The sequence below is a fragment of the Amblyomma mixtum genome, chromosome 5 (genome assembly GCF_055824585.1).
Source record: "Amblyomma mixtum isolate Tamu chromosome 5, ASM5582458v1, whole genome shotgun sequence".
Classification (NCBI taxonomy): domain Eukaryota; kingdom Metazoa; phylum Arthropoda; class Arachnida; order Ixodida; family Ixodidae; genus Amblyomma; species Amblyomma mixtum.
The window spans coordinates 26246131-26270817 of NC_143016.1; the positions used below are offsets into that span (position 1 = coordinate 26246131).

Sequence of the window (24687 nt, forward strand, 5' to 3'; positions counted from 1 at the left end):
GCAGTTCATTCTTCCGGTTCTTGATAAAAATAACATGTGGTGTGATTATTATCTCAAGTATCATTTACTATTTGCCATACAGCATGTAACTGCAGTTACCAAAGACACTGTAACTCCAAGCCGAAGCAGTGAACTCCAGAACCAGGATCAGGACAGGAGTTACCGCTTCAGACATCAAGGCTTATTTACAAGCCACGGTATGAGGGGTTCTTACTGAGCAAACGAAAACTTTGACGCCATTAATTTGGGCTGCACGAGAGGTTTTTTTCCTCTGCAGGGGCCTAAATACGGAACGCTCTCAATCTGAACAGTCCCAAAGTCCCAAAACAGTCCCAAAGCACCGCTCCTTCGGATCTAGATAGGTCCGTAACTAGGCCCCTGGTCAGCGAATGTGAGTGGTCCGTCGGCAGTTAGCGACTAATTAGGCTGAGGGCAGCTGGCGCATTAAAAAAAAGTTAAGCTTATGTTTCAAGCAGTTAACAATTATAATGGTCCAAGGAATGACTTCTATGCAAGTAGCTGCAATATGAAAAGGAACAACACATCATGAGCATTCAGTCAATGATTTCTTTGTCAGTACGCGCGACACGCAAACTTTTTTTAATAGTTTTTCTCTTGACGAATTAGCGCCAAGGGTTACTTTTAACTTCGGCGCCAAATAACAGGAAAATACGCTATTTTCTTGAACGTACTTATTTCTTTAGTACTGCAATTGCCTGTACCTGCCGCGTAGCATAAACAGTGAAGCAACCAACACCTTCTAGGCGCTTTCTGCCAATGGTCCAAACGGATTGGCAGGTAGTGGCCAAGCAGTAGGGCTACCATGGAGTAAGAATTGTCATTTAATCCAAAAATTCCGACGCCCTTCAGTACAAATTCCAGAGAGCAGCGGCTGCGCAAAGCCCAACCTCAGTCTTTTCTAATCCAAGCCACGCTCAACGTGCTCTCCCACCTCTAGCGTACATTCGTCGCGGCTTACATCGAGCGAGTGTCGGAAGAGCTGCGTCTACTCGTGTACGAGCAAAAGGCCCTCGTACTGGTCGCTGGTCGAATGGCGAAAGAGAGCGCCGCGGCTCTACAAGCCAAGTTTCGCTTATCCGACGGTAGTCGAAATTCAGCCAACGAGGGAGCACGCCGTTACGTTTCATCAGTAGTTCAAACAGCCTGCTTAGAAGTCTATGCGAAGCCTTTCGCAAACGAGTGTACGTTGTCGAGCTCATTAGCGGCCAGCTGGCATTTCCTCATCACATTCACAAGACTGTGCAGCCACCTAAACCGCACTTACAGTGTTATCACTTCTCCAGCCATATAGCGATGTAATTTTTTTTTAGTTACTGCGCTAATGATAAACCCGCTCGCCTCTATTCGTGCGTACTAAGGGCGCTTTGCAACCAGTTCGACTCCCTCGAAATCCTACATAAACCCTAGCGAATGCCTCCAGTGGCTCGCTTTGCAACGATCGAGGTGCCTTCATCTCGCTTTCATTGCAAAACCGGTCGGAAATGGGGTGCAGATTGATCTTAAGTGCACAAGAGAACGAAACTAAACAATATCGTTATTTAAGCTTGTTGTCAAGTCTTAAAAAGCCCGGCGGGCAAATAACGCGTGTGAGCGTCGCGGAGGAAAGCGTCCAAGTTGTCAGCAGCGATGGGAACAACCCAGCAGGACGGAGTAAACGAACTTAGCCAGACGCCGGTACAGTTTACGATGCCCGCCGGGTTGCTTGCCGCTTAACTTGAGAGGAATCGCATTACAGTAACCTCATTACTGCTCCTCCGGCCGTGGCGCAAATGGAACGAGTGATAGCATTGATTTTTGTGTATTTGACTTTGCTCTTTAGTGCGGCAGCGATTTCTGTGGGTCTTTTTTTTAAAACACCAGCTTAATGTGAACAGATTGCTTTTTGCAACTTTTTATGTTCTTATCGCTCGCTGATGTCGTTGTCCTGATAGCACTGCTACGCTCCAACGATTTTCTACATTAGAGAAAGCAGATCGCATTAAACATTTCACTGGCCACGAAATAAAGAGCAGTAAAGTAAAGGAAACGATGGGATTAGGTCGAGGGCAGGCACTTAGGCGCGCCGCCAAGCTTGAAAGCATTTTGCGGTTTCCTGAAACGCCCGCTGCTGCATAGAAGATATATATTAGATTGTATGGTGGATATCTATACCGTACTGGAGAATAATAAAGTTAACTATATTGATTAGATTACATATAAATTAATCATATAACAGTTTTATTAAATAAGGCAGATTAATTTCGTGCACTCACTCGGACCAAAAACGCTATTGGCGCATGGTTCGCCACCTTTATAATTTGGCCTCGTGTTGGGTATGGCTTTGCCGTACACAGCATTAAACGCGTATTCGCCGTTGATTAGAAACGGGCACGTGGTTGGTCATTTTCGGAAGTACTACAAGCTACAGATGCATTCACTGGAGCAACCAGCACCGTCTTGTTATTTTCCGAGAATCTAGAGTTGCCACGCAACACCAACAAGGCGTACTTCACTCCCCCCCCCCCCCCCCCCCCGCCCCACATGTTACCCCCATCCCTCGCCTCTTATCGCTTTTGGTGATTCTTTTTTTGTCACCTAACAATATATGAGGACAAATAAGCTTGTCTAAGGCTAGAATAAAATTTGCAATGCAATGCAACTGCAGAATGCTGACGACGAAGGCAAGGTTGTGAATTCATGGCCAGCATAGAATGACTTGCCGTCTAAAAAACATTTAACCAGGGACGCTTACGTAGCCCTCAGTGTATAATGCCGTAACGTTGTTGTGCGGTATGAAGTGGTCGCATTATTACTCTGAGCCATCGCACTGACCGAAAGTTCCCCAGTGGTCGAGGAGCGCACCAGGTTCTCGACCCAACGGGCAGAGGTTTAATCACCAGCTCGACCATTTTTTCTTTTCAGCATTTTCTTTTCTTTCTTCAGAAGCACTAGGTAATGGTGCTGGGATAACGTCACGTACTTGCAGACTGATCAGGAATTGTGCAGTGACATCATCACAGTTGTACTGTGTGATCATTGTGGGTTGTTTTTATCACCCGCGCGTGATCATGTAGTTTTGACGTCAAGACTTTCTCGACCAAAGGGAATTTCATGACAGTCAACACCGGGGTTTGCTCTAAATGTGCGCCGTAAAGCTAACGCGTTAAAACAAAATGAGAACTCAGATTGAATAATGACATCGACAAGCTGTTGAGTGCGTACACGCCGCGTTTTTCCGTATTATGATTGATGGAAAGGGAGTCCGTGAGTGAGTGTAAACGTGCACGCTGGTGGCAGCCAAAATAGGGCGTGGTCGCGCGATTGGGTCTTCAAAACAGTGCGTGCTGCACGTCCAACTTTTCTGTATCGCGTTCTTCGAGTTTAAACGCCATAGCATTAAAGGTGCACTAAAAAGGAATCTGAACTCGTCTTTTTACCACGGGAACTCGATCTACACGTTCCGAGCATTCTTAGAAACTTCGCACTATTGTCCTGTGCGACCGATTTCCACAATTTAAATCGGATTAAACGTCCCAGCTCCCGCCTTCTTTTGAACTCGCCGCAGACGGTAGGAGGAGTCAACTAACGCGTGGAGTACCTTTCAGGCAGTCGCGTGGCGGCTTCGCTTTCGCTTTTATTTTGTGTTTCAGGTTTCCGTGCATAAACAGATCCAGTCAGAGGCTACATAGCCGCAAGTTAGGCCCACGGAAATAAAAATACGCGTGCGCTCTTTGCTTTCTGCGATCGCTGCGTATCACTCCAACGATGGCAGAGCGGCAAGTGATTTGCAAAGAGGGCCCCAGGACGCTGAAAGAAGCCATTAACGCAGTCGTGTCATACCATTAAGGCGGAACTTCAGCTTACTCCTAGTTAGTTTTTTCGGCTTTCTTTAAGCGCCGCTTCGGGCCAAGCAAAAGCATCTGCCGCTCTAGTTTCATCAGTCATCTCCAATTGTAATCGAGGGGAGTAAACCTGCGGGCAGTGCGTGTGAAAACTGGCACATGTTATCAGGATACGAATTCTCCCGAAGCTGGGGACCAAGAGAGGTTTTTTTTTTTTTTGCTTTAACAATTGTATTCATTCAGTCATTAGCACGTTTATTTCATTTTTATCGTTGTCGGTGTTGTTGCTGTACTTGCTGCCTCCCGTCTCGTTCTAACTTTAGAGCGGTAGCTCTTCTTGGCTTGTCCCGCAGTTTCGCGCCATCGGCGGCGTCGGTGTCGTCCTCAGCACACACTGCAAAGACGACGATGAAGGCGAAGCACCTGCCGCGCGTATTCGTCACCTCTGATCGCTCATCTAAGCTCGACCCTGACTTTCACGCCATCGGCGTCGAAATTCCTCATCGCCCGCGCACGAGTCGCGTGCTTATAGCCAGTCACAGCCGTTTGTGGCTCCTGCCCGATCTGCCTTAGTTCCTTCGTGTGCTTGTCGTCTCTTCCACATCATTAAATCCCCCTTTTCAAAGAGAATAACCTTTGTACAGTGTTAGCTCTTGTAAGCTCGATCCTCAGCTTCACGCCATCGGTGTCGATGTCGCGCCGTCCACATCGGAGATCTTGGCAGCGCGCCAAGGTGCTGCGAGCCAGTAACCGCATGGCGTGTTTATGTCTTGACGGGAGAGCCAGCGGCCGGGACGGGATCGCCGATATTGGAAACACGTCAAGACAGTGCTGTGGCCGGCTTCGCCAATATCTGTATGATAAGTGAGCTGGCGAGAATGTGCGGTACGGGCATGATGCTTCTACAAGGCGACGCCTGTTGAATTACGTGCAATCAAGCATCGGAGAGGAGGCGAGTACTTTATACCCGAACATTATAAAAATTCATTGCTCTCACACCATAGCTAAGGTTCTAGCTGCGTTACACATTTGTAACCGTCCTGTGGGATGCTTATTTTCTTCAAGGCCCCGAATCCGCGCACCACCGCACACCTCTGAGACAACATTCGTTAGAGATGTGAGCTGAAAAAAAAAATTGGCTGTGGCTTAGCTTGGTTAAGCCTGGTAATTGCGAAGCAATACGTGGTTCTGCTGCCGTTCTTCTCGTTCTTCTTCTGTCTCCGTAGCTCGCTGATGCTTTCTCCTTGCATCCTGCCGAAGCGTATAGGCTGGAGCGGCATCTCATGGGCTTGACGAGAAGAGCGCAGTCAGGCCGCGGCCGTGGCTATGCGCCGCGCAAGGCAACAGCGTGAGATGGGGCCCCGTTTTTAAGCAGATGGTATGACGTCACATAGCGCGCCGCGCCCCTGGTGAGAGGAGCGGGAGTCAGGCCACGGCCGTGGCTATGCACCGCGCAAGGCGACGGCGTGAGATGGGGCCCCGTTTTTACACAGATGGTATAACGTCACCCAGCGAGGTCACGCGAAAGGTCAAGCGTGGCTATGCGGCCGCGGCACGGCACGGGCTGAGGTGGTAGCGAAAGTAGTAGTGCTTCGCAATAAAATCGTTTCCAACACGAAATATTGCTCACGTGTGAAAGCGCAGGAAGTTCAACAACAAAAAAAGTTCAGGAGCTTTGCTTCATTGTCTGAATGGTATTGGCTGATCTCGATCTTAGGAAAGTTCGCATTTCTCCTCCTTAGCGATACTCCCGGTCTGCCTTGCTTCGTGTTTCCGGAGCTGCAATAACACCTCAGTCGCTGAAAAACACTCTTAAGCCTTAAAGCTGGCGCACGTGCAGTTAGCAGCTAGCGGGAGCGGTCCCAGGCGGAAAATGCCCTTAAGTCCTGTTTTCCAGTGAGCGCCTCGCTTTTATCGCTGAGGATGCAACAGACTGCGAAACAAATAGGCCGTCCACTCGGCCATTGTGCGCCGCAAGCGAAGGAAAGTTTCGAAAGCCCGAGTCTAGAATGCAGTCACGCCAAAACTCTAATCCCGTGGCCGTTAAGTCCTGGACAAGGAGGTCTTTAGCACAAATGAGGGCCACCTGTGGATACTATGGCAGCGTGAGGCGTACGCGTTGTTCACACAAAATATCCAGCCACCACGGCCCACACAACTTTAAAGACCTATTCCAGAGCTTCGGTGGAAGCAACTTTCACACCAGGTCACCGCAGTACCTCCAGTAATAAACATCGAGTCTATCTTTTAGGGAACAAGCCGCTCTAAATGTGGTATTCTTTGATATATGTTGCTGGTGCTTTCATATACTGGTGCGTGCCTTTCTAAGTAACTTAATCAACCTGGCCCACAATTCACGGTGGTGAAGTTGACCAAGATTTACTGAAGTATGCTCAAATTTGTAAACATGTTCTTTCAACTTGACCTGACGACCTGTTCGTAAAGAGGATATTTCACGAAACTGAAAAAAAAAAAGAAGCATTGAGAGAAGGAGCCGCACATTTTGCACGAATAACACTGAAGTGGTATATTTTACGATCCCTTGAAGCATTTCAACGTGCTTTTTTTTTAATTTCTTATACATTTCTTGCCCTGAAACAAACCTGTCAGTTCTAATTTGTGTAGCACGGTTGTTTAATGCCGCCGGACATAATTTCTATCATCAATACATCAGGATTTTAAATCCCTAAATGGCAGAACGAACCCACACATATATGTAGATTGGGCTTTAATTGATTAAATCCTCACCCCAACACAGAATAATAATACATCAACTACAGAAATCTAAAGCAGTTTCTTTCAGTGATCGGACACAAGTATATATGGCAGCTTGTACGGGTCCTTCAATGGCAGCCGGGAATTCTTCAAGCCCGAGCTTTTTTGTTGAAGAGATGAGAGGCTTTCTTTGCGTGTATTTTCCTTATCTAAATATACAGGTTTATTTCGTAAATACAAATGAGCGGTCTTGAGAGGACCGCTTCGATTTTCACCTTAGATTTTCAACTGGTTGAGCAACCAGGCATTTTCGTGGGCAGGACAGAAAAGGGTTATCTAAAGAGATAATTACGTTTACATAAACGATGTTTGTCTGTTAAACACACCCGAAAAGCTGCAGTTAGAGGCTCCCAGAAAACACGCACCTGTATATGGCACGATTACAGATTGTTCAGTTCAGTCCCCGGATGATCCCCTTTCAGCTCCCGGAGAACATAAAATCAGTGCTTGGATGACGAGAAGTCGGTGCCTGGATGTTGGCTCTCGGTTTTGACTCGACGTCACCTTAAGGTGGCCGACATCAGGAGCTAAAAGCATCTCGTGGTTTAAAACACTACGCATGCACGGGGCACATATACACACACATATATAGTAGCTAACTGGTCAAATGACGCTTACTTTGTCCACCTTGAAGGAGTCGGAGCACCGAGTAAAACAGCTGCTTGTTAAATTAAGATAGCCGATAAGTAAGTCTTGACCTCTTTATTCCTGATAGATTTACTTATATATCACTTGTAGCCGCATCGCTTAGCAGTTTTCATAATATTAAATACCTACTGCACCCGAGGCAAAATTTTTAAACACCGTAAACTAACAAATTATTTGAAACATGTAGTTTCGCACTCTCTGGCCACAGGAAGCTGCTCCTCAGAAAAGGTTCCTGTGAGTGCAACAGCTAAAGCCGGCGTGAAAAAATAAAAGTGCTATAAAAATTGGCACAGTCGATGATTATCACCACGCATCTTACCCCCCACTTCCAGCAAGCAAAGCCGGCGAATGTTCGCAAGCCCGAGCTCTTAGCTTTTGTTTGTAGTCGCTAATTAACGTCCTCCCACAAAGAAGCTGTCTTTAAGGTGACACTCCACCACTGACCGGCCAAGCGATGGTGTGCTTAATAAGCACCCAAACACGACAGGCGTGCACAAGCAAGGCAAAATTTGCCCGGCTTCTGGAACCGGCACGCGTAAAAGCTATTGTCACCCTGCATAGCTCTTCCTGGAAGTTCGCAAGAGCACCGAGTGCCGCAGGACAGTGAGTACAAGTTAATATACAGCCGCAGCGAACACAGCCTGAATAACGCGCAACAAAACCTTAGAGACCGCAGCGTAACGGAAAGAGGCTCGGGGAAAACGTTGCTCTTGGTTATTCGAGCAACATCGGCACCCCTGCCCAGGCGTGCGATAGAAACAATATTAAGTGAGCAGTCTCCCATGGGCGAAGTAATGAACGACAGCCACCGGGCTAACAACAACTTACGCTGTTAAGTTTATCGAGGAAATGAGTAATACATGAACTTCGCCAGTGTAGGACACAAGACCAAGAAGTACTTATTGCCTGCCGGGTATGTACATGAAATATTTCCGTTTTCTTTTTTTTTTTCTCGGGGAGGCTGGTTTACGAGCTGTTAATAATCTAAGTTAGTGTCTCGTGTTGTGGTATTAGCGCCATAACCAGTCTCGCTTTCTTGGACATCATTTCTTATTATAAGGCAACTGTAGAATATTGAAAGACACTGCCATGAACGTATTGATGGGATAGGTGGTGGGCATACCAGCATTGATGATGCTGTTATTTAGTAGAAGGACCGTATTCATTACGGCGTGCTTCCAAACAACCAACCAAGTGCCGGGTCTATTCATCAGGAGCTTAAACTCTTGCCGCAAGCAAATAGCTTACCAGATAACATAGATACCTTCAGAGCGATTGCGAAGGACTGGTCGTTTATCTTCGCTCATGCGCTTCCATCAGCAAAGAGATACAAACAAAGGTAAAGCATCCACTCGGCCACTTCTCGCGCAAAGCTCCCAGGTTGAATGGGCTATATCGGTAAATTAGTCACCTTTATTAGCCGTATCGAAAAAACGCAATGCTAAAAAAATACAGCACACAAGGAAGAGAGAGAAGGTATGCGCATCACTCTTTCTTATGTGCTGTCTTTTTTGCGCTTCGTCTTTTTATACAAAGGTGCAGCAGCTAGCCCCCCAGCTTGAATTGCAAGCCATATCGACGATGGTCATTCTTGTCATGCGAAAAAAGTTGCTCAATTCGCAGATCTTGCGGTTACAAAAGGCCATAACTGTGGCAGCACAAGTTTATGGCATTATAGCGAGGGTCACAAAAGTGTTCGAAGCCCTTATGGTGGTCTTTAACCATTTGGTACCAGTACGTAAATTCGGGACTGAAATTCAACACATTCCCCATGGCATAACTAGTCTTTGGAAGGAAACAGCAATTTACAACTGGTAATAATCAGAAAGAAATTGCCAGGTGAATATCCATTGGTAGGAGCGCTGTGTCGGGGCACTCACAAGTTACAAACAGTAGCCTATCGATACCTTTAAGAATGAAAGTAAGTATATAACAGGTGTACCTTGCTAATACTCAACTTGGAGTCGAAGCATGGAGACCAACAAAACAGTTCTAAATTAGACTCAGGACAGTGCATCAACCTGTGCAAAGAGGCATGACTGGAGTGACGGCAAACGAGAGAAAAGCAGCGGCGTGCACCAAAGGAGGAACAGCACTCTCCGTTTATCCCAGAGGAGTGCCAGGCAGCTTACAAAGACTACCGCATTTCCAGCCAAGGTAAGAAGCTGGCTCACTTCTCCCAGGACACTTTAGCTGTCATCGGCAACGCCCTTTCTTGCTAGCTTGGGCAAACAACAAGGAGCTTCTTCTGTTCCAGTGCTGAGCCCGGTGGGGCACTTCCTCTAGGGCCAATTGCACGCTTTGTTCGCTGCTTCAGCACCAGTGACTCCCAATCGAGCCGCAACGCAATATCGTCTCTTTCTCTTTGTTATGGAACTTCTCCATACTGTCTACGCCTTTTGTATTTCTGTTGAATGTAGCGCAGAAAGATACACAGATAGCAACCGTGAGCGGACGAAGGGAAAAGACCAACACGGACCTGAACTTACTTCGTAGTTTGTTACGGGTGGCTCAAACTTCTATATATGAGGGCCCGAAGAATGCACGTTATATTAACAGCGCATGCGCAAGAAGGAGCAGTTCACCATCACAGCTCCAGTCGCCATCTCCTGTACATTGGGAGATGGCATGGCTAGTTCTGTCGTAAGCTGCATTAACGCCTGTAAGCTGGAATCAAGCCGAGATATCTCTAGCTCTGAAATCGACAACGATAAAGAGTTTTATGTTAAGGCGTAACTTGTTTTTCTGTCACCAAAATTTGGTTGCTGTAAGTAGAGCCAAAATTACCCGTAATTGGCTACTAATAGAGGGTGACTTTTTTAATGTTTAGAGATTTTTGTTTTAAAATCTGAGTGAGATAAGTCGGTGCAGTCTGTGCAGGTAGACTGCACAGCAAAGTGGACATTAATTAAGCGATAAATATCAGTAATTAGACAGTTAATTAAATGAAATAAGTAATGAACTTTTTAATTCTGATTTTAAGGCACAAGGTAATATTGCGAAATTGAACGCCACCAACACCGTAGGCGAGCCCAGTTATTAAATTTTCTTCATAGGCAATGTGGTGTGAAATATTGAACATCAAAATTATGCACTTTAAAGCTCGTTGCGTTGGCTTTCCCGCGTCGCGTATTGACAGAATGGCGCCTCGGCGCAAGGTGTCGTCGCCGAAATCAAGTTAACAGCTTCACCGTCACCAAATACACGAACGGCGTTTTTATTTGATTCATAAGAAACGCAAGCGGCGCCATTTCATATACAATGCAGAAAGGAAACTTAACGACGTTTCAAAGACGTATCTGAGACGTGAGATACCCCGAGCCACATTGCTGAATAAGAAAATTTTATAACTGGGCTCACTTTTCATGTTGACAAACTTCTATTTCCCTATACAACCTTACCCCCTAAATTGACAAATATAAAAGCTGATTAGCTTATGCGTGTCTCTGTGTCTTTTCTTCGTGGTTCGTCCCGTGGTTGCGCAACCCACACCTACACAACATCATGTATCAACTAGGCCCAACCCAAGTTTTATTGTAGCTTATTTCAGTTAATTAATCGTTTAATTATAGAGCTGAGTTGAGTACATAATGTCCGTCGCAGTGTACAATCAACCTGCACAGACAACACCAATGTATTCCTCATATTTATAAAATTGAAAACCTGTAAACGTTAAAAAAATGATCACCGTGTATTTATGATGGTGGGCAAGCGATCAATTAGCCCACTCCCCCGACAGCGCAGTCTTCTTCTTGTCCCGTTCGTTGCGCTGTAGTCATGGAATATCGCATTTTATCCCATCGTGCCCATGTTTAATCGCCGTCACTGTGCATATCGGCATGAATTTTCGCAAAAACCTTTTTGCTTTACCATCGCACCATTCCAAGACCAGCGCGTGTTGCGTATGTGTATGACGTGAGCGGGGAAATAGACAATCTTGAAATCTAAGCGTGTGTTGCCATGGTTAATATGCCGGTGAAGGCAGGCTGTTGTACAGTCGCGAGTAAAATAGATAACCACAATGACGTCACCGGAGCGGCGAAAATCGCAATGCGCCGTGCGAACACACCTGACACTGAACATATGCGCTACAGCCGGCTTCACGTGCATTTAGATGAGTTGAACGCACCGGCCATTACACATTCGTTTCTTGCTGCACTGCTAAACCCTGAAACCTGCACCATTAGGCACACTATAGAGGCAGCTCTTCAACAGGGTGTAAAGGCTGCCAGTGGGATTAAGGACGGTGTATACATGCCACTGTGCGCAGCATACGTGTCAACACATTAGGTGGCGTGCTCATAAAAAGTTTCGTCCTGTTTTATGAGAAGCATATTACTAGAGCTACGCTATAGTCCGTCGAGCGCGGCGGTGGAGCTACCATTGACCACGTGACCACGTGACGTTTAGCGTGACCACATGACACCACGTGACAACATGACGTCACAGCAGAGGAGAGATGGGCTGCCGGCTCTCGCGGTCGGCCGCGGCGGTGGAGGCTCCACATCAGAGGCGCGGCGGCTGACCACGTGACAACATGACGTCACAGCAGAGGAGAGATGGGCTGCCGGCTAGCGCGGTCGGCCGCGGCGGTGGAGGCTCCACATCAGAGGCGCACCAGCTGACAACGTGACGCTACAGCAGCGGTATAAAGCTGAGCTTGCCTCGCTCTCCGGGCACTTACGAGGCGGCCAGGTGTTGGGATGCCGCCTAGAAGCAGGGCTGATTTGAACGAGAAGCGAAAGCTTCAGCGTGCCACAGAGACCGATGAAGAGCGGGATGAACGTCTGGATAAGCGGCGTGCTCAATATGCGGCTCGGCGACAACGTTCTACAACAACTGAAGAACAAAGCGAGGAACTTTACCAAGCCTAGCCATCAATATGCTTCGCATCTGACTAGGGTTAACCTTAGCTAAGCCTCAGCCATTTTTTTTAATATTTTGGTTGCACTCCAAAAAGCAGACCACAGTCGATATAGGGCTGATCATGTGATAATACTGTACAATCAGCGATGGCACAGCAGAGGTAAATTAATAGAATAAGCGACATGAACACACCGACTGCGATAAAGCAGGCGAGCAGGCCGAGAAAGTTTGAACCAGAAGAATCCGCAGCTGACGATTTCTTCATGGTGCTTGCGTTGACTCCTGAAAAGCACTTCACCCATGCTAGTAACGCTCCGCAACTCATGCTAGTAACTCGATTTTTTTTTAGCGCACGTCTAGTTAAAACAAAGACGTTTTTAAGCGATTGTTTTTTCGTGGAAGAAATTGTTACTACCTGCTGCGGTCGAACAGGAGCTCCTATTTTGGCATTTACGTGTTATTCTGGAAGAAAAAAAAATGAAACGTAATAACGCGGTAATTTTAAAGTGGTCAAATTTATTTATGTTTTTAACCTCAAAGCTCAATTCTTATAATAAAGTATGCTCAACCAGTGTTTCTTGCGTAACATGCTGGCACAAAATATTTTGCGTTGGCATGTGCGGCTTTCTTCAGGTATGCTTTTTAAAGTCACAGCACATAACAAACCTACAGCCTGGTTTTTTCATGCATGCACTTAAGTCCGGTAAATCCTCACGGTGCGAAGCGCTTTGTTCAAGTACGTTGTGAAACTTGAATCGCGCTGCTAGATCCTTTTACGGGAAGTTTTTCTAAGCCGATTAAAGCACGGCTAATAGCTTCCCGTCGCACTGGTTGTAAATCCCATTCCATTTACTTCAGTTCAGAAAATTCTTAGTTCTAACCTTATGGAGGACACTAACGATATGCTTAGCCAGCTTCTGATCGAACACCATTAAAGCGCTTTATTTCCGAACACCGAAACGAAAGTTGCGGTCAAGAGAGTTTTAATATTTCCTCCATGCACAGAACTGGAATCCCTACAGGACGCTTAAGCAAAGGGGAGTCAGCGTTTTTTGCTCTTGGAGTGTCAGACAGACTGATTTCCTATTCTTTTTTGAAGAAGCTTATGTTCCTCTTATGTGCCTATAAAGAGGGCAGAGAGGGGTCAGGAATCAAACACAGGTTCATGACATCCTGGGCGAAATCAAGAGGAAGAACTGGACTTGGGCAGGGCACGTAACGTGAAGGAAAGATAACCGATGGTCGTTAAGGGAAACAAAGTGAATTCCAAGGGAAAGGACGCGTTTCAGGGGGCGGCAGAAAGTTAGGTGGGCGGATGAGAATAAGAAGCTTGCGGGGACAGGGTGGCCGAAACTGGCACAGGAGAGATAATGGAGAGGCCTTTGCCCTGCAGTGGGCATAGTCAGGCTGATGATGATACGGTTAGATAGGAGAAATACAGTTAGATAGGAAAGAAATTTTGCAAAAATTCCGACGAATTTAGATAAATTGGTAAAATGAAACTAATCTGAGGATCCCAGCTGATGTACTTGTTAAAAGGAAAGTCCTAATGTTTTTACGATCTCTAAAGCTTTATAATCGATTTTGCCAAATTTAATTTCAGATCTGATGCAAAAATGTTCTGCAATCTATTAAAAAGTGCTGTCTTGTTTTTAACAATTATTATCAGATAATTTGCTGTGCTTCATGATTTCAGCTTTCTGAATATAGCGTTAATATATTAAACGAGCATACTGCCTTTGAACAAGTGACTTCTGTCGTCTGCATACAGAACGTACTCATGCCGGCATAAAGTGTGCAGTAAGCTTTATTTAGCTGAAAGTGCGTTTTCTTTGAGGAAGCTAGTTTTTGAAGTTTTGATGTTCGTTAGTTTCAGCATTTTTACAAAGGTCATAAGTATACAGACTAGGGTTCCATAGTCAGAAATCTATACCAGGACCCTCGTCAGATCGTTACAACAAAAAAAGAACTGCATAGTTAACGGATGCTTATAAAATGCAGAAAATAACATATCTTTACTTCAACATAAAAACAGTCTAACATCACAAGAACACAGGTAACAGGCTGAGTACACAGTTGTAAGTCGCGATACATAAACAAATAAACCATAAAGAGTAGTTTCCAACAACACAACCAAAACAGAATTTTTTTTTCGCATTCTTCGAACAAGCTCCTGTAACTCGTGTCAGCTCTACAATGTTCCTTGGAGTCATTTTTGAAGAACCTTTACTCTGGACAGATCATGTAAACTACGTTTGCACTAAAATGGCTCGCTCTGTTGGTATCCTAAATAAATTTCGCACAATACTGCCTCGAAAATTCAAACTACAAATTTATTTCTCTCTAGTCTTTTCGCATGTCCAATATTGTTTGTTGATCTGGGGAGCGACTACCTCAACCAATCTTGTGAAAGTACTTACTTTACAAAAAAGAGCTGTACGAGCGATTGATAATTTACATTACAGTGAGAGCACGGGTCCTTCCTTCCTCAACCATAGACTGCTAACCATCACGGCGGCTTACCACAAGAAGCTTGCTGTTTATATCAGAAACCTTATGAAAGGAAACTGGCAGACTTTCGAGAGCACATATTTAATTGCCCAAACAGCATACAGTCTTAGGCACCCTCAATACCATGCATCAAAATCCCGTACAAACTATGGGTTCCAAAAACTAACTCCCATAATTCCTCATACATTAAACACTTATCCATATTTAACAGAATTGTCACTACAAAATATGTCCGAGGTCAGATTTAGGAAAACTGTTCATGAATATTTTTGTTATAGCTAGTTGTGGTGTGTTTTTACCTAATCAGTTTTTGTCTTTGTTATGTTTTGATCTTAGTTTTGTTGTGCTTAGCTCTGTGCATGCCTGATCTCTGTTTCGTTGTCAATATATCCGCTGCTTTTCTAGTTTCTGTTACTTATGAAAACTTTGTACCATTGCCAAGTGCCACTTTGTTTTTTGTTTTTTTTACATGGGGAGGGCAGGCCTCTGTCAGACGCTACTAGGCGCCTTTAGCTTGCTCTCCCTTGTTTGCAGTCTCTGTACTGGCCAAACAAAACCAATAAATGAAATGAAATGAGTTTGACTCTAAATATATAGCTCATCTAGAAGTAGTAATAGTTTCAAAACTTGGTTCGATAAGGGCAAATAGTATTGTTACACGTGTTTGTTAGCACCTAGAAGAGTAGTAGTAAAAAAATAAAGACATGGTAGGGTTTCAACGTAGTTAAACCGAGTAGACGTACGAAAGCATATGTTTGACTTGGTTGGCTCACGGCTTTGCTTTGCTGGGTCGTCGGCACTTCCGGCGATGGCACTAGACTCAGGTTAAGCTCTGATCATAGTTAAGCTGATGTGACCTGTTCGCGCCGCAGGTGAAAGTTGAAGACGATGATGGGCAATGCACAGCGTGAGAGTGTCCCAGTTTAACCGGAGACGTGATTGGCTGCGGAGATAGCACAATGCTCTCGTGTAGTTGCCAGCGAAGCTGATCTGTCCGTGCCGCCACGGGTTTCAAACCCAGTCACAACAATATCTGTTGTATTTCTGCACCCTCAAGGTCATCCAAGGCACAAGATTCTTGGTTGAGTTTGACCCCCATGAAGTAGTGTTTTCTCACTAAAAATCTAAAGAGCAGCATCAAAATGTCCTCCAGGCCTGGCATGGGGCACTTCCCTGATGAGGAAACGCTCGGCGGAAAAAGGCTTCCTCATCAAAGGCCGATGGAATAAGTGCTTTCGTCCGTGAGTGACGCCGGTGTTTACGATCCAGGCGCCGTAGTCATCCGCCTTTGTCGTCCAGAAAAATTAACTGCGCTAAATGTACAAAAGCAAAGAAAGTAAACACACACGATGAACACATGCATATGCAAAGTGTGGGAAAATATACAAGGGTGAAAGAAGCAGACGTACGCGACGAACACATGCGTATGTGTTCGTCATGCATGTCTGCTTCTCTCACCCTTGTACATTTTCCCACACTTCGTTTGCCTGTCAGGGTGCATCAACTAACCCGCGAACTAAGTGTCGGAAAAGGTGGTCGGCTCTTCAATGCTCCTGCCAGCGTCGGGTGGAATTCGTGCAAACGCGTCAGCGGGTTCATTGCCAAAAGTGGTTTCTCGATCTCGTATTCGTTTGACAGTGATTTTATGGGCTTTCGGCCGGTTAAAGTTGTGGATGTCTTTCGGAACAAGTAGGGTGTTCTGGACTGCCTTCAGCTCCACAGTGTGGTTTTTCCTGCCCGCAAAAATGACAGCGCTGCCATAGGTAACGAATACCTCCAATTTCAGTTGAGTTGTGGTTGCTGCAGGCTACCGGTTCAATTAGTGTTCCGGATTCTGCCGGGTATTGCTTCACCGTAGTAACACTTAAATGTTAAATAAGGCACATACCTGAGACTTCGCTGATCTACATCGCTATACACACAATCAACCGTAGTAGCCAATAGTCAGTATATCCAAGTGACCACTCACAGAGAACCGAATGGACGCGAAATGGACAATGGAAAAGGAACAGCTTATAGAATACGGCCCTGGTCTTCTCTTTCAAGCCTCTTTCGAACAGCATGCCGTTTTTTCTCGTCAATAACTTCGTTTCTTTCATGGTCTGGGCATTTTGATTGCGATCGAAATGTAGGCACACAAAGAGGTATGGCATTCCACCGGCGGCATTTTGAGTGCTGCAGTACCGTTTACGTTACGGAACAGCCAAATAACCTTTTTGGTTCCGATCGACTTTGCGTATCGGGCTGGCATTCTCTTCACTGCTTTTTCCTGTTAAGTATGAATTTCGGCCCCTTCCTATCACTTCGGCCTGTTCCTCTCAGTATGATTGGAAACCCCATCATGACGCGCGTGACAAAAACATTAACGTTTTTATTGCCTTGTACTGAACATGTTCGGATAAAAGAAAAGCTAAATTTTCTGCACAATTAACTGCGCCCGAGCATAACATTACTAAAAATATAACTTCATCTTTTAGGCTATCTTCTCTTGATCCCCAGTAAACAAAAACTTTTCTGGGGCGCACTGAATAACACACTACAATAGACCAACTCGAACAAAGAGGCATAATAAGTCTCCATTCGATTTATTTAAGTTAATCTCCCAAAGTGAAACCAACTAAACGATACTTACAATTACCTTCGCCATAAATGTCACTACACCGACACAAAACTAAAACTAAGGCTATAGGACATTCTAAAATAGCAGAAGCAATGAACGTTACGGGATAACTTTTCCAGCCGGAAGCGGTCTGGAGGTCAGTCGAAACAAGTCTTGGCATCTGTATTAAAATTCTCTCGATATCCGCATTTGTCTGCTTCTCTTTATCCTTGACACCTTAAACATCGTGCTTCTCTTGCCCGCCTCACAAAATCGTCTCTCTCATCGTGCGCAGGCGGTGATCTTCCGCGTGATGGAGCACCCTGCGATGCCCGGCTTCCGCCAGTGCGTCACCTTCGCCTTCTTCGCGGTGCCATGGCACGAGAAGGCCTACAACCTCTTCTGCCTGCTCGCTCTTTACGGGGTCCCCCTGGTGGCCATCGTGGTCTGCTACTGCCGTATCCTCTGGGAGATACACAAGCAGTCCAAGGAGTCCCACGGTAAGGCCCCTTCAGCACGTTTAGATCAACACCAACCCGTGACGTAAGCAAGATGCGGTGGCGCTGCTGCCGCTGGCTGAAATGACCGGAGAAAACCTTGGGAGGGAAAAGTAGGCCTAGCGTCTGTAGAAATACATGGAAGCAAAGCAAAAGTTTCCAAAGCAGTTTTCTGATTTCACAGTACACCTGTGATGTCGTCCTTTCGTGAAGGGCAACTACGCCTTAGAAGAGATTCTGGAAGTATGAAAGGTCATTTCGACGGCGATGCATTTTTAAAACACCTGCGCACGGCAATGGCTCCCAGCTGGGGGTATGGAACGGTAGCGCGGCCTATAGAAACACATGTGAGCAAAGCTTTCAAAAATATTTTTCTCGTTTCACAGAGTACTCATGGAGGTTGCTGTTTGTTAACTGTTGGCTAGTGCTTTGAGGAAGAGAGTGACGAAGTATGCTACGACATTTCGCAGCAATCTTTGTAAAACGCCACGGTGAATGTGTGGCCGGCCCAGAATCCCACGCTTTGTTTTGTAAACACAGTGTTGCTCTATGTGCCTTCTATCTGCTGAAAACACCAGGAACTTAGAAAGCGATCTTAATCCTTTCTGCCTGCCGGGCCTTTGCTTATCACCATCTTGGTTCACACTGACTTCGCGCGAGTTAAGGTGTTCTAAGCGTGACTTAAAACGTTTTCGGGTGTCAGCTAACGGAAATAAATAAATTACTTCTTTAAACGCAGCGAAACTTTGCGCCCCTCTTTTAATCGAACCTAACGAACAGTGCCTAACCACGCAACATAAGTTGGTGCTGCCTTCTGAAAAACTTTAACGGGCACCTTAAACACCTCTCACAGCAATAGGCTGGCGATGTCACCAGATGAAAAGCTCCGCCTAATGCTTTCAAGACGAAGCAAGATTTAATTTTGCCATTACGCGGAGATCCAAATCCCGATAATGTGAACCTAGTAGCGAACATGTGCTTAGTATGTGAAGTGCATTTATATAATTTCCTTGTTTACCATAGAAATAAGAAGATGGATGTTTAGCTGGGCGGAAAGAAAAGCTTAGAAATAAATTGCTTCTGACAGCTTTCAGCTCCCTTTGCTACGCCCTAAAGTTTTACAAAGAGTGATTCGGAAAAGCAGACAAAACAAATGCGCGTCGTGAACTCTACATGTACAGCGACAACGGCATGCTGTTGGACGGAAAGCGAGCTAAGCAGGTTACATGCGAGCCGGCAACCGAAAGAAGTGGGAGCTAAAAGCATTTACTTTCGCTCCGCCGTACCTAAGCACTTACATCCTATAAGATCATATGCCCATGGACAGAGCTTGCAGGAGATCTCGACGGAAGGTTTTAGCCTCCACGGAATAATTTTAAGCGTATTCAGAACTACTCTCAGACCCTGCCTTGTGTATGTGCAGAGAATAAAATGTAATTTCGGTTGCAGACTGTGCATCGGTGTCTATTTCAGGCCCGGTTCTGAACCTCTTTTTTTTGTTTCGTCCATTTCGTCGCAGGTTCAGGCATTCACAACTTAAAATTTGCGGATGCCTTTTGCATGATTACTCGATGTTGCTTTCAGTCTCATATGCACGGACTCACGCTGGAACTTGTGAATCCTGGCCTACACGAGACAGTTGTCCGATTCTCACTGTCAATAACTTAATGAATGCTAGGAAGGCCCACCCAGGACAAGTCATGCTAAAATAGAGAATTTATTAACCTTTTACAACCTCCCGCCCCCTCCCTTTCTCTCCACTTACGTCTCTCCTACCTCAGAAAACATCGTTTTAAGTATAACTGATAACCTCGCCGTGTTATCATAATGGATATTTACACTAGAATGACAAGTACTATACAGAATGCATGCTCCCGGATGCATCTTTTTTGTCTTCCCAGTGAAGAGGAAAATGTGTTGGTACACGGCCTAACCTAAATACACCGAGATTAAACAAAAAATGCTTTCCTCGCATTTTTCCTCATGCAGCGGACCAACTGGTGTTGCCGGAGCAGCAACAAGCAGGCCGCCTGCGCTTACGTCGCTCCGACGTCCGTCACATCACTCGCGCTCGGAACCGGACGCTGCGGCTGACCATCATCATCGTGCTCGCGTTCTTCCTGTGCTGGACGCCGTACGTGGTGATGGTGCTGTGGTACCAGATCGACCCGGAGAGCGCCAGCAACGTGGACGGCTACCTGCAGTCGTCTCTCTTCATGTTCGCCGTGTCCAACTCGTGCGTGAACCCGGTCGTGTACGGCAGCTTCACGTCGAGCTTCCGCAAGGCCTGCTGTCGCCAGTCGTGCCTGTGGGGAAAGAAAGCGCGTCGAGCCCAGTGCACGCTCACGAGGAAGCCCTCGAAGCAGACGGTCAACTCGTGGGTGCCCAACACGCCCGTCCACAGGGTGGAGTTCACCAGGGACTGCTGCTCCATGTGCTCGTCGGACGGCCACGAGGCGCGCTCCATCCTGGACAACCACGACACGGGCGCCTGCCACACGCAGCTGGAAGTGAGGCACACCTCGGTGACGATGTGCCGCTCCTCCATGAACGGCCACGCCACCAAGCACGCAGCGGAGAGCATATGAGTGAAAGCGGACGATGAAAACGAGACGGCGATCTCGGACCCGAGACGCTGCCAGCCGTACTTGGACGAAGACCTTTCTAAAGTGCAGCCGAGTTCCATGGAGGGCCCGTTTCAACCTTCGCCGGTGCTTTTAATGGCGAAACAGCTACTTGAGAACAGTATTGAGAACGGAGACAACTATATGTCACGTGTTTTCTAACTTCTAGTGCACTCCGTCTGAACTGTAGCGTCAAGACATGTGGAATAGTGAGCCAGTCCTGCCCTCAGTAGGCAATCTGGGATGCTCCCGGATGCACGCCGGAGCAAGTGCCAAAGACGGTCGCTTGAGCAATTAGGACTTCCTGTGCGCAAAAGTTCGGCGTGAATTAGTAATAATGACGGAAGCTTGAGCCAGAATTTTGTTGCCAAGGCAAACGTCATCACTTTATACAGAACCGAGAAGGAGGTAGACTATCTTATGACAAAACGATGTTTCGTGGCTCAGGGCCCTTGCCTGATCTAGAAATTCGTTCTGATAGCTGGGAGAATGAAGTGATACAAGGTGACGTGAGCAGGTGTGAGGATAGAGCATCTGTCATTCCGAGAACCCTTGAATGTATGAATATTTGTTCGCCTTCAGTTCTGCTAAGTAAAAAGAGGAAGCGATTGTGGATTATTAACGCAAGAACTGAAAAACAACCCACTGCGCTCTTAGCCTGATCAAAGCTTAGATGTCCAGACACTTAACGATCTCATGAAGAGCTTAATTATCAAACTGTAATATCTTACCAACATTATTGCCGAAGGAATCATCGGCCATCGAACAGATGCCGTCAAAACCGCAAATATTGCTACGTGTTATATATAACATTGTTCTTCACCGATGATGCGTTAATGGTTGATCATGGCATGCACAACAGTTACAGTCTCAGGTGTCTACATAATACTTACCGCTTTGGTGCTAAAGGAAATAACTTTCACAGTAAGTTCTGCGTGATTGGAAGACTAACGGCCGAAATCCGTCCTTCGTGTAGGGACCTGTTCGAGCATGGCAGCTCGTCGGACGTTTTCGTCCGCGAGCTGCAAGTCGACCACTTGAGATGTTCGCTACCACAAGCACATAGCGTCTGTGCCTTTTTATGGTGTATTTATGCGCTCAATTCAAACTTGTTTCCGATGGCGGGCACGTGCAAGGGTTATGACAGGCGCTACCACGGCACTATTGGAAGCGTAAAGCGCAGTGTTTCATAGATATGGTATCACTCTAAATGGTTCAGTGTGTCGAGTGCGCTATAGAAATCAGCAGTCCATGACCGATTCGCGCTTCTGGTAACTCTCCCTCCTGAACTGTTATTTCACTTCAAGGCTCAAACTGCACGCAATGATGTGTGTGTTGCTCAGATGTGTAAATAAAACTGTGTCGCTCCAGTTAAGGGAGCCATCTCAGTGTAATGTGAATATCAGATATTAGAGTGCGAATCTGTGACACTGCCGATCATTTCTTTACTGAAAGGTGGGAACATTGTCGAGCCTGATAAAATGTATTTTTTTCCCTCGTAATTAAGTGTGCTCATTAATAACCGACGGCGAACAATCGATTACTGAGGTTACTTCTCTGGTTATCACACTGGCTTCAGTGTATTTTCCCCAGAAATTTTAACCAAAAAAAAAAAAAAAGAACCACCCACCCTCCACTCCTCTCTTATGAGGCGCATATTCTAAAAGGAAAGTTCAGTACACAATCTAAACATGTATCACTCTCAAACTCGCTACCTCCTTGGCTCCCCTCCATAACTTCAAGGTTATAAATACGAAAGAATTGGTGCCTTGATCTGTGTTCACAAAGTAGCACCTCCGGAGAATTCATATCTCGTTTCGCATCATAATCACTGCTGTGGGTGATGTTATCTGCGGCTCAGGCCTCATGTTCTTCTCCAAGCGAGATTGACAATTTTAGTGTCATCCTGAGTGTACAGGTGTCAGTCAGATGCGTGTTTCAGTATTGTGAGAAGTTGGTAGAATATTGTATGTACCGATTATAAATATAGTGTAAAACCAATGCGACAATATTTTCATCTTGTACGGCAATCAGCTGGACCATGCAGCCGTCCACAGTTCATATGACCATACTACAGATGGAACTGCATGTTTGGTTTTAAAGCTAACTTACTACCTTAAGTGAACAACCTGAAAAAAAATTATTTTCCCCATCTGTTTCACCTAATTTTATCGGCAATGAAAAAAGTTAACGCAAAGTTGGCTTTTTTAGCCACAAAACGTTAAGTCAAACCTCCGTGTGCTCGGAGTATATTTCGTTGGTACATCCTGAACCCCATAGTGGTTTTCGTCGACATAGCTCCGTAAGTACCCCTGTTTCTCATGATGCTTCTAGTTAAAGTGTTCAGATTCAGCTGATTTCTTGGGTTTTTCAATCAATGCTATGTCGCTCAAATTCATATAACACACACGTTAGCTATAATCCCTTCCTGACATTATTCCACGAGGTGATTGTTCGTACGCCTGAAAGAGAGAGAGATAGAGAACAATTTTATTATTAGCAAAGTTGAAAACCTTCCCGGAGAGCTTCTTAGTCCCCCCCACTCCTCTCTAGCCCTCTATTCCAGTCTGACCCGGTCGATCACCTTAATCTGTTCACAGGCCTGTGTGGAAAAAATGTGCCGGTAATTCGTTGAAAAATAAGAGCAGTTTGAGAGATGTTTTTTCACAGAACAGGCAAAACAAATCAAGTGCCTCTTTCCTTACTTAAAGGCTTAATTAGACGGTTAAATTAAATTACCCAGTGCGTTTAGGGCGGATTTGCTTGATTTACAGGACAGCGTCAATATTTAAGTGAGATATAATTGAAACAAAATTGTCTTTGGCGCAACTGCGCTAAAAAGCCACGCGCACACAGAAAAAAAAAAAGCCCCACATATTTGCCTCGTAGCGTTTGTAAAACCCCACTCTCTTTAATGCTGCTTCCGGATTAAGATGTCGACAGGTTCGGTACCGCCCTGACCTCTGCTCAGTATACTTATTTCTGGTGTAGAAACGAATGCCATGGCTTCATTACAGCTGCTGGTGTTGCCCTCAGGAGTAAGTATTCTTTAAATTAGGATACTCAGTGAGGGCTTACGGTTTTCTGCGCAGCCATATATAGTAGCTGGTCTATTCATGCTCATTCTACAGACTGTGTTCTGTTTTTGGTGCTTTCTTTATCACGGCCACAGTTCTGCAGGTGCTTTTCCTTAATGATGTTCACATTCCGGAATGATGCAGCCTTCTTGAGCGTATAATACAGTTCGCAGTAATTACAAGCTGAGATTTTCTCTGCCATGCAGAAGCTACTTTCTTACAACTTGGAAAAAAAAGCTAGTGATGAAATAAACCTGCCCTTACATCAGCCAACGAATTGCCAGAAGTATAAAAAACAAAGCACTTCTTAAAGCTCAAGTTCATGAAAATGCACCGAATGTCTTCCCTGCTGTGCATGCCGCAAAAAAAAAGTAAGCAAATCTGGGAAAACCTGGCTCATAAAGTCTCTTAGGCTATATGCTGGACAGTAACTACGGGCAGCTGCTTATTCCGGTGTGTGGTGTAAATGTTTCCATTAAGGAACTGAAAGTACAAGGGCGCCGTAATCACTTTTTTTTTTCCTGGACGATCATGTTTTTCGACCCTACGAAATCGTTGGTTACAATTTCTTAGCGTTTGTTGTGAACTTGTGTACCTCTCATGTCTTGAATTCTGCCATCCCGTTGGCAGATCTCTTGTCATCAATCGCGAATACTCTCGTTACAAATAAATATATTTATTACGTGTCACTCATTTTCGTATTCGCTGGTTTGTTGTCCTGTACGTGTGTCATGGGTAAATAGATTACTTGTAGGCTGTACTTCTCTCCCCCCCCCCCCCCCCCATTCTTTCTGCATGTCCGCTCACCTATTTCATTTCATTTCTACACCCTGCCTCCTATCCCTTTATTTCCGCTGCCCCTTGAGATCATGAGATCATGAAACCTCGAGACCATCTACTGTGAGAATAAGTTTCCAGCTCGTTACCGCTGCCTTCGGTCGTGCAGTTGAGCCCACTCACGTTGGCATCGGCCGTGCCGAAGAACAAGCTACTGTTCAGTTCGTCCATCCCGCTGGTGTTAGTTTGTTTGGTTCCTGGTTGAAACTATGAATAAACAAAGAACACACATCAACACAAGGTAAGACGTGTTACCCCTGCCTCCTCCGTTGTGTGCTCATATATAGCTAGGAACAATAAGTCGAGCCTTCAAAGAACATGACGGTCACGAGACTGGCGTCTGCTTTATGTACGAAGTTCGTTGTAAGTGAACTTCATCTAATAAAGCGAAAATATTAATTCCGATCTATC

The 24687-nt window shown here is 45.6% G+C and overlaps 1 protein-coding gene across 1 annotated transcript in view; it reads left to right on the forward strand.

Moving 5' to 3' along the window:
• Positions 1–22914, forward strand: part of LOC149341560 (adipokinetic hormone/corazonin-related peptide receptor variant I-like) — a 74830-nt gene extending 51916 nt beyond the window's left edge. Inside the window, exons 2-3 of the mRNA XM_089543649.1 lie at positions 17537–17741; positions 19728–22914. Coding sequence (XP_089399775.1) covers positions 17537–17741; positions 19728–20326 — 804 coding nt within the window. The 3' untranslated portion in view covers positions 20327–22914. The remainder of the gene's footprint in view (positions 1–17536; positions 17742–19727) is intronic.
• Positions 22915–24687: the final 1773 nt, after the last annotated feature.